This window comes from Centruroides vittatus, unplaced genomic scaffold (assembly GCF_030686945.1).
Source record: "Centruroides vittatus isolate TY-2023 unplaced genomic scaffold, ASM3068694v2 contig_1057, whole genome shotgun sequence".
NCBI lineage: Eukaryota > Metazoa > Arthropoda > Arachnida > Scorpiones > Buthidae > Centruroides > Centruroides vittatus.
Genome location: NW_027120684.1, coordinates 363,570 through 375,664, shown reverse-complemented (window position 1 = coordinate 375,664; position 12,095 = coordinate 363,570). Strand labels below are relative to the sequence as shown.

At 26.2% G+C, this 12,095-nt stretch overlaps 1 protein-coding gene across 1 annotated transcript in view; it reads right to left on the bottom strand.

The window, feature by feature from the left end:
- The window catches only part of LOC136972295 (ATP-dependent 6-phosphofructokinase-like), a 55,101-nt gene that overhangs the window by 13,529 nt on the left and 29,477 nt on the right, over nucleotides 1-12,095 (bottom strand). Inside the window, exons 5-11 of the mRNA XM_067266857.1 lie at nucleotides 11,539-11,583; nucleotides 9,483-9,591; nucleotides 7,756-7,851; nucleotides 7,582-7,674; nucleotides 7,382-7,507; nucleotides 6,478-6,542; nucleotides 3,788-3,875 (exon numbers count right to left, since the gene is read on the bottom strand). Of these exons, the coding sequence (XP_067122958.1) occupies nucleotides 3,788-3,875; nucleotides 6,478-6,542; nucleotides 7,382-7,507; nucleotides 7,582-7,674; nucleotides 7,756-7,851; nucleotides 9,483-9,591; nucleotides 11,539-11,583 (622 nt within the window). The remainder of the gene's footprint in view (nucleotides 1-3,787; nucleotides 3,876-6,477; nucleotides 6,543-7,381; nucleotides 7,508-7,581; nucleotides 7,675-7,755; nucleotides 7,852-9,482; nucleotides 9,592-11,538; nucleotides 11,584-12,095) is intronic.

Sequence of the window (12,095 nt, the reverse complement as noted above, 5' to 3'; positions counted from 1 at the left end):
TGCTAACAACAAATGTTCTTTACCTTAATTAAAACTGTATTGTGTTTTATTTACTATACATATAAATAGTATCAGGAAAATGGAGTTGTCATAATTTAATGTTGACATGAAACAACTTTCAAATGTTTATAAAGTTTATTAAATATGTAAATTTCTTGATAAATTTTTTAAAAATTAAAATTAGGAAATAAATGAAAGCATGCAGGGATAAACAATGATTTTTAAGAAAGAAAAACTCACCTGCTATAAAGTCCAGATTAGAAGTAAAAGAATAAGAAAAAAATTATATAAATTTTAATGCATTTATATACATTTATAAAATTCAACTTCTAATACAAAAGTTCAAGATTAACTCTCCAAGGTTTTAATATCTGGTAAACACTCAAATATAATTGCCAGGATCCTTGACCCCCCTTTCAAAAAAATCTTGTGATCCTTGAAAAAGCATTCTCCATCATTTGAGAAATCTGATCTTATATATGGTATATAAACTATTAAACTTCTATTTACCTTTACTTGAAGGTAATCAATGAATAACAGAATAATGTTAGTTTAATAATAATTTTAATTTTAAAGATGTAACCAGAAAACTTATTCCATTAATTCCTAGAAAAACATATAAAAAATAAATTTGAATGCCCATGCAAATTTAAAGTAATATGTAAAGCCAATCTTTAATTTAGCAGTATCATTTCTTTGCCTCTGAAACTGTCATTAAATCAAGTGTTATTTTAAATTGAAAAACCTTAAACAATTAGAAATATACAGAAATGAGACTCACATACATGTTTTGTTTGAAAGATTGAGTCACGTGATTTTATTACAAAATGTTGTATTGAAGAATTATATATTTAATAATTCAAATATTAAAAGCTTTTCTATTTAATATTTAAGGGAAAGAGCTGTTTGCAAGTATTTATTGCATTTTACAAGGAAGGTTTTATTTATGAAAACTCTATTGCAGTTTGCCTGTATTTTCAATATATTTTGATGTACATTGGTACATAATTTTATCTTGATCAAATAAAAATTTAAATTCTACAAAGTTTAAAAGAACTGAAAACTGTGAAAAATTCACAAGAAAGAGAAATTAGGACGAACTTCATACAGAACATTGGATAAATTATTTTAAGTATTTAAGAAAATTCCACATTTCAATTTTAAATTTCTAGTTCAACTCTCACTTTCAATTTCAATTTTTTACAAATTTCAAATTGTAAAAAATTTATGTTGAATGTAACTATATTGTACTATGAATGTGGTTTCTGCTGCTAGGAATTAAGTCAGTAATTTTCAACTGGAATACCATTGCACACTAGTGTACTGCAATGACACTAGGGATGCTGTGAAATATAGTATTGAGCAGCACTCTTAACACTTCTTACATGTATTACTAAAAGTACAAAAAGCACAATAATTACACTAATAAAGAAGGGTGATGTAAGAAAAAATTGTTAAGTTGGGGGTGCCACTATTAGAAAAAGGTTGAACCTCTTGAAAATGTTCAATATTAAAAGTACTACCGACTTCTAAACAATAATCAAAACTTATTTATTAAATTTTTGTATGCAATAATTGAATAAGTATAATAAAAAAAAAACAATATCTAAAAGAAATTAACTTGATACTCTTAGCCAAGCTAATCTGATAGTCAATTTGGCAGAGTAGTTATCCAGGGTAATGGATCTATTCTTTTTAGGAGGAGGATGAGGAGGAAGAAAGTACTTATATACATCCTGGAGAGTTAAATAGGATATCATAAAAAATAAAAATAGTATAATTTAAGTAATTTAGAATAAAATTTACAAAGTGAAAGTTAAAATTAAATTTTAAATATATATATATATTAGGGTGTCCCAGTCTGTGTCAAGAATGGTGTACTGTGTCAAGAAATTGGTGGATATTTATCACATATGGAGAGTCTCCATACTTGATAAATATCCACCAATTTCTTGACACAGTTAGGTATAGATTTTTTAGGTATTCTAGCTTTTTCCCAAAATATGATACACTTGCGTATTACAAGATTTACGCTTTCACTCACAGTTAGTTTAACTTCGCAAATGTTAAAAACAAAACTGCAAGTACTTACCAATTTGACGATAATTTTGCCCCCGTGATTTGGTGGTTTATCTCTCTGACTAAGAAAATATGTTTTTTAGTGCTTCATAATTCCACTGACATCTTCGAAAAAAAACTATACATGTTAATAGCCTAGCAAACTGTGTTAGAATGGCAAACAAAGTGAATACGTGCCACTTCTCTAGCACTATATGTATGGAAATGATTCGATGCAAGTCAACACGGGTTCTAGTGATCAAAATGAGCTGAAATTTATTGTGGGAGTATTTAAGGGTAAAATAAACAAAACTAGGCCCTATCTGTTAGAAAAAAAAATATTCGAAAAATAATGGACACACTAATATATATATATATTAAATTAATATAGAATTATTAAAAGAAAATTATAAAATTATTTGGTAATTTAAAATAGCTTTAAAATTTTAAGTACAAGTAATTTATAATGTTTAATGCATTATTTAATTTAATAGTATTATTATTATTATTTAAATTTAGTAAAGACTTATAAATAATTCATGTTGAGTTGAATTAATTAAATTATATTTTATATTCAATAATTTCTATCTTATGCTATTTAAAATCATCTTATTTATGCAATAAAACTGAAATAATGTTCATGATGCAACTTCTTTTCTCAAAAAAGTTTTTATAAGAATCATCTGCTAGTTATCTTCTTTAAACAATAAAACCTTAATACAATGTATTTCTGCAGGTAGCTTATTATTTACATTTAATATTAAAATTATATTAAGTTTTCAAAAAAGTTTACTTGAAAGAAGTAAGAGAGGAATTTGGCATGATTATAAGTCAGATTTAATGCCACTGTGAATCAATCTGACATATAGTGACAATGCAAGTCTGATATGCCACGTGTTCCAACTATCAACTGTAGTGTAAGCTCATTATTGGTTTTTAAACTAAGTATAGTGATAATACTTTTACCTTGATACTGAATTATCTGTGTCCACTTATTAAAAAGTTTATGTTTACAAACTTTTTAATAAGTGGAGATTGGTCTGTATGTAAAAGAAGTTGTCATAAACAAAAAGGAGAAAAAAGGGGAGTAGAGAAAGGAAGAAAGAATCTCAGAAGGAACAATTGTCCTTGTTGGCCACTTCCTATGGACACCCTTGAGCTGATGTCAAATATGTAAAACTGACTTATTCATTCACCTAAGTAAAAAAAGTTCCTTAATAAAGTTCTCAGAAATGATAAAAGAAAAAACTTGGTTGAGATTCTTTGGTTAACATTAAATATGTCACAAAAAATTACTAGGAAAATAGTAATCCATAAATAATTTTAAAAAAGAATTAACTTTTTTTCTTCTCGATTGAAATTGTAAATAGTAAATTTCAAAATTCTTTTTGAACTTTATTGAAATTTAATGTTTCAGAAATGAGTAAAAATGTTAAATGTGTATAATAAAGCAAGAATAATAATATAAAAATAAAATGAATTTCTATCTAAAAAATTTTTTAAAATTAACATACAGAATAATAAAATCAACATTAGAAATATTCAACCAAAATATTTTAAAATGCATTATATAATTTATAAAAAAAAAGCACTAAATCATATGACTCTTACTTAATTATTTTAATATGACATTTATTCAATATAATTAATTCACTATGTAAATGCAGAAAAATAATTATCCTAATTTCTACAATTTTTATTACAAAATTGTTAATTATTGAATACTAACTATATCTTTTCCTAAACTTTCCAAAGAAGTTTTTGGAGGCTTTATTCTTGTCAGCATTCTATATGTCTCTAAATTCCGTTCAAAACTCCTATAAATAAAAAACAGTTAGTTTTTGAATACTAAATTTAAGTTTATTTATCATACTAATACAAAAATTACTATAATTTTGTGTAAATAACTTGAACCAATGACGACAAAAAATTGCTAGAATGAAAATAAAATCTTTATCTTTGCATAACCTGCCTTACTGTATATCTGAAAGTCTTTTGAACAGCTATTGAAAGCATAAACATACTAGTATGCTAATTTTCTATTTGCTATTAATATGCCTCAAAATCAAGTTTATGACAACAAGTCATTTATTAACATAATTATTCAAACAAGAAGCAATTTATACTACATACTAATATGCTGTTTAAAAGGTATTATCTCAAACATCAAATGGTATTTTTTTATTTCACTTCAAGGTAGATATAACTATAAAATAAGTGAAATGAAAAAATGAAATACTAAAAGGAAGCCTCCTAAACTTCATATGTGAGAGAGATGTCCATTAAATGAAAAAATTTTATTTGCTTTATTTAACAAACAATAATAAACATAATACATCAAAAGCTTTCTCACAAATACAAACTATTAGACACCCAGGAGCCATCCTACAAATACCACAGACACTCATATACATAATCCATCCCATGTATCGGGCTGTAAAAGTGAAATTTAGACATTTCAGTTTTTCTTGAAACAACTGGAAAAAATGTTATAAAACATTTGATGTGGGTATATAAATAGAGTAACCAGGAGATGTTTCATCACACATTTCATTGGAAATAGATTCATCAGCAATATCTGACAATATGAAACTTTCCAAAGAACACAGTTGTGTGCTGTTGCTCTATCACTTCAAAAATGGCCACAATGAAGGTTCACAATCTCATCTGCAAGGTATTTGGTGAGAACATAGTCAACAGGCAGACCTGTTACAATTGGTTCAAGAAATTCAAGAATGCAGATTTTTTACTTTAAGACGAATCCAACCCAAGCAGCCATTCCACTATTGATGATGTTCTCCTGCAACTGAATGATGATAATCCACAGTTGACCATCAGAGAATTAGCATAACAGCTTGAGTGTTCCATACTTAATAATTGATAAAGTCCAATATCACCATGACAACAAAGTGCACAGCAAAGATAACCTTAGAGAAGCTGGCCAGACTGGGCTGGGAGATTCTACCTCATCCATCTTACAGCCTAGACTTGGCACCAACTGACTACTATCTATTTTGTACCCTGCAGAACCATACTGCCAATACAATGGTACCTCTTGTACTTCAAATTTAATTCATTCCAGGAGTGTTCAAACTCCAAATCATTTAAAGTCTAAAGTGATTTTTCTCATTAGAAATAATAGAAAGTGTATTAATCCATTCTTAGACCCTAAACAATACCCATTTCAGTAAACTTAAGTAAAATAGCAAATACACATAATTTAAGGTAAAAATAATACAAATAAATACTCTAAACATAAATTAAAATATGAAACAATAAATAGAAAATATAAATAATGTATAATAAAATGAAAATTGCATTTACTGGTCACACATCACTGACTTCAACATCTTAAACATAGTTGCAAAATCCACCATACATGTACCACTTTCACATTTCCCAATAAGTTCCTTTTTTATCTTAGCCTTTTTCAAGCCTTCCTTTATTAGTTAGACTTCTTTTGATAACCTAAAACCGTGTCGTATTCTATTTCTATTGTTTCTCAAACACAATGCAGTGCAACTTAACGATCACTTAGCTTCATCTTTATTCTAGTTGATATGCGTGTACATCTCGCATTTCAGGCATAATAGCCCCTCCTCAGTCAACTAAAATTTGTTAAAAATAAGGATTTTTACATACAATACTTTAAAACTGGCTATACTTTAAAAAGATTCAAACTAATTAATTATCTCACAGGTATACCTGAATAGTTAGACTTTATTGCTTCCACATACTTCTTGAATGCAATGATTAATAAGTAAAGGGTTGGACAGAAAGTTTTTGCATATTTTTAGCAGTTGTTATTTCTTAATTAACATAAGTGTGTGATTTAATTATAACAGTTGTGAATTTTAACACGTTATTGCTAATCTAAGATTATATTCTTTGTTCAGAAGCTTACTTTATGCTTCAAGTGCATTTTCCATTCAATGCTCAGTTTGAACTTTAAAGCATTGTTTGAATTCCAAAGCAGATTTTTGATGAATTAGGTGTTTGAACTCTGAAACATTTGAAGTATCAGTTACCACTGTATATAGTTCAATGACAATAACCTTGTGAGAACGATGCTTGAGACTTTCTTCAGAGAAAACCCCAGTAGTTATATGTTAGTCAAATTGAAAGTTTGCAGCAAAAGTGGAAAGATGCAATTGATATCAATGATGATTACCTATAAGATTAACTGTAATCGTTGTTGAGTTAATTGTCAATAAAGTTTATAAAGTTTTTTCAAAAGTCTAAATTTTACCTTTACAACCGGCACATCATTTCAAATTGCCTTGTAAACATAGATAACTCACAGGTTACCATCCAAAATTATAATACTATTTATTTTATTATTAGTAGTATTAATTGTAACTGAATAATAATAATTGCAATAAATTATTCTAAAACAATAATAATCATAAACAAAATTACCTTCCTCGAAGTTTAACAGCATTTTGCCAATTTTTATCTTTCATACATTTTCCAACATTCTTTGTCTATAAAAATTTTTAATAAAAATTAATTTTGTTAATTATACATTTATATAATAATAATAATAATTATTATTATTATTTTTTCATTATTTGTTAAAGAATAAATTTTTACGATAGTTCCAATATGGAAATTCAATATTGGGACTATCATAGAAATGTTTTATTTTATTAGTTAAATCTATTTCTAAAACAAGTCATTGGAGCTATACAGTTACAACAGCTGAATGTGGTAAATGTGTTTTTTGAGACACATCATTTAGTCTTTGGCCATTTTAAATTCAATTTATTTTGTCTATTATCATCTCAAAATTAATCATCTTCCATTTATTTGTCATTTTTATGATTCCAAACAAAATTTGACTATATTTAATGTGTTTAAACAGAAAATATGACATGAATTATCTATTCATTAAGCAAGAATTTCCACATCAATGATATCAGGACATTGAACTTTTAATATGATATTGATAAAGATAAATGTTGACCAATTACATTATAATGAAGTATCATTTTCAGAAATAACACGAAAGCTAAATATGACATTTATCAAACTTTCATTTTGATGCAGATTTTATCATATAATATAGAATTTGTAGAATGTAACTTCCCAATCATCATCTCAAGAATTACAATAATAATAATGATAATACATAAATTAGCATCTATTACAATTTTAAAATAATTTATAATAGATACCTTTAAATAAATATAAGACCATTCCAAATTTTTCTGAATACTTTGACAGAAACTTCAATTGTTAATACAACATAATAAACATTTGAATATAAAATCAGATATAATTTGAGATTATTTGTAATTTTATATTGTTATATAATGCTTACCATTTGTACACATTTCATAAGTGGAAGACGAACAGCTTGATTTCCAGCTAGTGAAATAACACAAGCTTCTGATTCAGGAGTAGCATCAAAAAGAGCTATCACTGCTTCAGCACCCATCCTGCAACCCTAACAATTGAATTGCATAAGAATTATAAATTGTAAAGAATTACTTATATACTAATTTTTTCTTTTTCATTTACAAGAATTCTGTCAAATGCAGAAGGACTTCCACCACGTTGAACGTGTCCAAGAACAGTGATTCTTGCATCCTGTTTTAAATTATCTTCAACAACCTTAATAAAATAAAAACATATAAAAAGAGCTCATCAATATAATGTAAACTACAATACACATCAAAATAAATATTTTAATACCTTTTTTACATCTTCTGCTGTTATTGGATTTCCTTGCCTATCTATGGCTCCTTCAGCAACAATAATAATATTCAAACGTTGTCCAATATCTCTGCCCTGTTACAATTTTATTTATTTAATGTATGTAATTTTTAAATATTTTTTATTTTTTAATAAAATTCATTTGTAAACAAATCACTAATTTGTTAATTTAGATGATGATGATGATTATACCTTATATGCAAAAATGATAGGTTAAAATAAGGATATTCTCAGAAAAATGTGTTATAATATTACAATCAAATCTCAGTACAGCAATTATTGATATAATGATAAACCCATCTATAATAATAATAAGAAATATAATATCCTATGCAATTTACATTAGTTTAATGTAAAACTTCTGATTGAACAATATTCTGTACTGTGATATATCTCAATTTAGCAATACATTTTTTTACTGTAGTTGTAAAATAGACATATTTTCATTTCTCTATATTGATAATAATGCAGTAAATTAAATTTTAACTTTGATCAGTGAGCATCAGTACAGACAGGAGCAAAGTTGCCAGATTTAGCATGTTTTTGGTATTTTAATGCCTAAATTCATTTAACATAATAAGTTAAAAAGAGATGTCTTAGAGTTGCAAATTACACATATTAATATAATTAAACAAAGCACTTTCCTTAAAAATAAGAAATTTAGACTTAGTTTAGTTTTACTTAATCATTTTTGACTAGGATTGATTCAGTTTCTGACTGATTTTCAATTTTAAAATTTAATATATACTATAGAAATAATATTCAGTAAAATCACTCAAATCTTGTACTAGAGGAGACTACTAATACTGCATGTTTTTTTGCTCTAACATCACATAAATTTTTTTAGAAATAACCCTATTTGCAGTTTAGTCATGTTAAATAACAAACAGATAAATTTTTAAAACACTCATTATAATAATAAATCTCTTTACAACAATATTTTTTCTTGTTCTGCAAAATATCATTATAGAGGGATTTGACTGTATATGAAAATATTAACCTAAGTCATACTGTATTTTCCATTTTTCAAATAAAGTTACCTAAGAGTTTGATCACAAAATATAATCTGCAAGTAAACCTAATACTTACCAAAAACCAATCATATTTATTTAGAAAGAGAATAAAAAATTTAGTTTATATTAAAATATTTTTCCTAAAATTTGGTAATTATTTCAACATGATATAAATTAAGCAATTACTGAGGAAAATAAACCTATAGAAAATTGTTTTATTGTTACCATTGTTCAAAATTTAAAGTAGATATAAATTTCTGAAAAGAAACCATAAAACTTTCTTTCAAAGACTATTGTTATTGTTTTTTATAAAAAAAAGACTGTAAACATATACTGGTATTGCTATCAAGCAAATACCTTAAAGCACAAAAATTAATTTCATTTAACAAATAAAGGCAAACTTGCCTATCTATGGCTCCTTCAGCCATTCATCAGAAATATCTATTTTAACTATATATAAACAAAAACATTAAAGTTAGTATGACTCAATCTGATAAGTTGAGCATAAAAAACTCATCTAGCAGAAATATATCTTACACAGTTTATGAAAGATAATCAAAAAATTTATTTTAAACATTAAAAATTTAAACATCAAATAGTTATTTTAAATATTTCATTTTGTTATTGAGATTTTAGTATATTTTTTTACATATTTCAATATATTATTGCATTATCAATACACAAAAATTTTACCTGCTTCAGTTTACGGCATAATATTTCAGGCCATTCAGATTCAGGTGGCCATTCAGGAATAAATACAAAATCTGCTTCAGAGGCCAAAGCTCCCACTAAGGCTAAATATCTGTAAAGTAACAATTATAATTAAAATGTTTAATTTAAACACCATGTAGTCTTTATATTATAAAAAGATTAAATTTCTGGGATTCCTTTTTTTAGTATAAATCTGTTTGTTAGTACTGTATTATTTATATAGAAAGTATATGTTTAAATATTGGCATAAAATCTTGGCCCTACCAAACTCTGTACTTGCCAAGAAATGCTGTCAAACTTCAACCCTTGTCCATAAAGTTCTGAAACTGATTTAATATTTAAACTTAAGTCAATGTTGTGCAGTTCAGGATGCTACATTGAAGTACTGGAAATTTTACAAGTCATCTTGTCACTGATGTTAATTTGCTCAACTTCTGCTAGATGGCAGGGTGTGGCAGAAAAAACTCTCTTGACATGTCAGTGGTGCTTTTTGCCATGATAAGAATGGATATCCAAATTGAACAGTAAGTTCTGCATGAAGCTAAGCAAGACAATCACAGAGACATTGCAGCTTCTACATGATGGTTATGGCAATGAAGCTTTATCTTGGGTGCAAATATTTGAGTTGCACAGAAAATTTATATCAGGTAGAGTGTTGGTGACCAATCAAACACTCACATCCAGGATAAAGCTTCATTGCCATAAGCATCATATAAAAGATTCGTTCTCTCTCTGACTGTCTTACCTAGCTTCAAACAGAACTTGATATAAACTTACTGCTCAATTTGAACATCATTCTTATTACCAATGATGCAAGTAACTTGTAAAATGTTCAGTTACTTGAATGTCACATCTTGAACCACACAATATTTACCTAAATCAAGATATTAAATCAATCTTGGAACTTTATGGACAAGGGTAGAAAATATTCTGATATACAAATTTTCCAATTGCTGGGTCAAGCTCTTTCAAAATTTTGATGTATTCAGCTAATCATATCTTTATCTACAACAATAAATAACAGATAAGCAATTTAAAACTGGAATACAACAAGCAAATTTACAGTTAAAAGGTATTTATGCAACAAATAGATCTGGATAGCATTCATCAAAATGTCACTCCATGAATGATTATTAACCCTTTATTTATTATCAGAAAGTTTTTTTATATATAATTAATTCCTTATATTCCTACTAGGATAAGAAGAGTTCTCATTCAAAGTGTGTTAAATTTTTATATTACTAAACTAAACTGTCAAAATATCATTCTGCACAATAACAAATGCATCTTCTATAAAGATAAAATTAATAATCTTATATTTCATATATTATATAAATTAATATAATTTATACAATACTTAGTTGAACTACATAAAATAAATTCCATAAACTGCTGAATTAGGCAACTGTCTTGATTAAAGAAACTAGTTTGTTTTGATTTCTAAAAAAAATCAGCCTATTTGATCATTAACTTTCCGTTAGCAATTGCTAATTACATAAAAAGTCCATGAATGTAATGTAACCATTAAATCTAATTTTGTAAATGTATTTTTAATATTTGTGTTACTACCATTTTTTGTATTAAATTAATTAATTATAATAATTGTATGAGCTGTAACTCAAAACTATAAAGTTTATTATTATTATTATATATCTTCTCTGTGTTAAAACCATGCCCTTTTGCTAATATTATGTACTAATAAATATTGTTTGCCAACAGATGAGGGGCACTAGCCCAAAATGCATATTGGCATTTAGAACAATTAGTTTAAACACTGTAAAGTACATAAGAAAATTAAGTGGATGTGAAAAAGTCCAATGTCTAGTATCAAGACTTCATGGTGTCTCAAAATATATTATTAGATATATGTATTTATGCGTATATGTAAATTATTATTATTCTGATATAAACTGTCCACACTAAAATAATACTATAATAATAAAGATGAAATTTATTTTAAGAAAAAAAAAAAAAAAATATATATATATATATAATATTTCAATACAAAATTTATTACTTTTTTAAAATAAAAACTCACCCACAATGTCTTCCCATTACTTCCAATATAAAAGTTCTTTGATGACTGCAATAAAATTAAACAATATTAATTTAAATAATAAAAATTCTTCTGAAAGCAAAAACCTAAATAAAATTTATTAACCTGTGTTACATAAAATAATTCTGAAATAAAAAATTTATATTTTTCTGATACATTTATTTTAATTTGAATATTATTTAGCCAAGTTAAAATAAATTATATTAACTAGGACCTACAGAACAGGATTTTAAAAGTTTATAGAGTAAACCTGGAGTGGAAAACAAAGATTCAGTGAAAGGGGTTATGAGGCAATGACAAAAATTAGTGAATGTACAGCATTTCAAAACTCTGATGAATATTCCAATTTATCTAAAAGATATTGCAATTAACAGCAAAATTTATCATCATCATGTTTATGTAAAACAAGTTTTTCACTTTTAGCTGTTGTAAAAATTCTTGATCTTGACTGACAACTGAAAAAAAAACCATAAATGGTAATACCCTCAACATCACATTCTGTAATAAAATGAATTAATTTGATGGATGGTTTACTATTT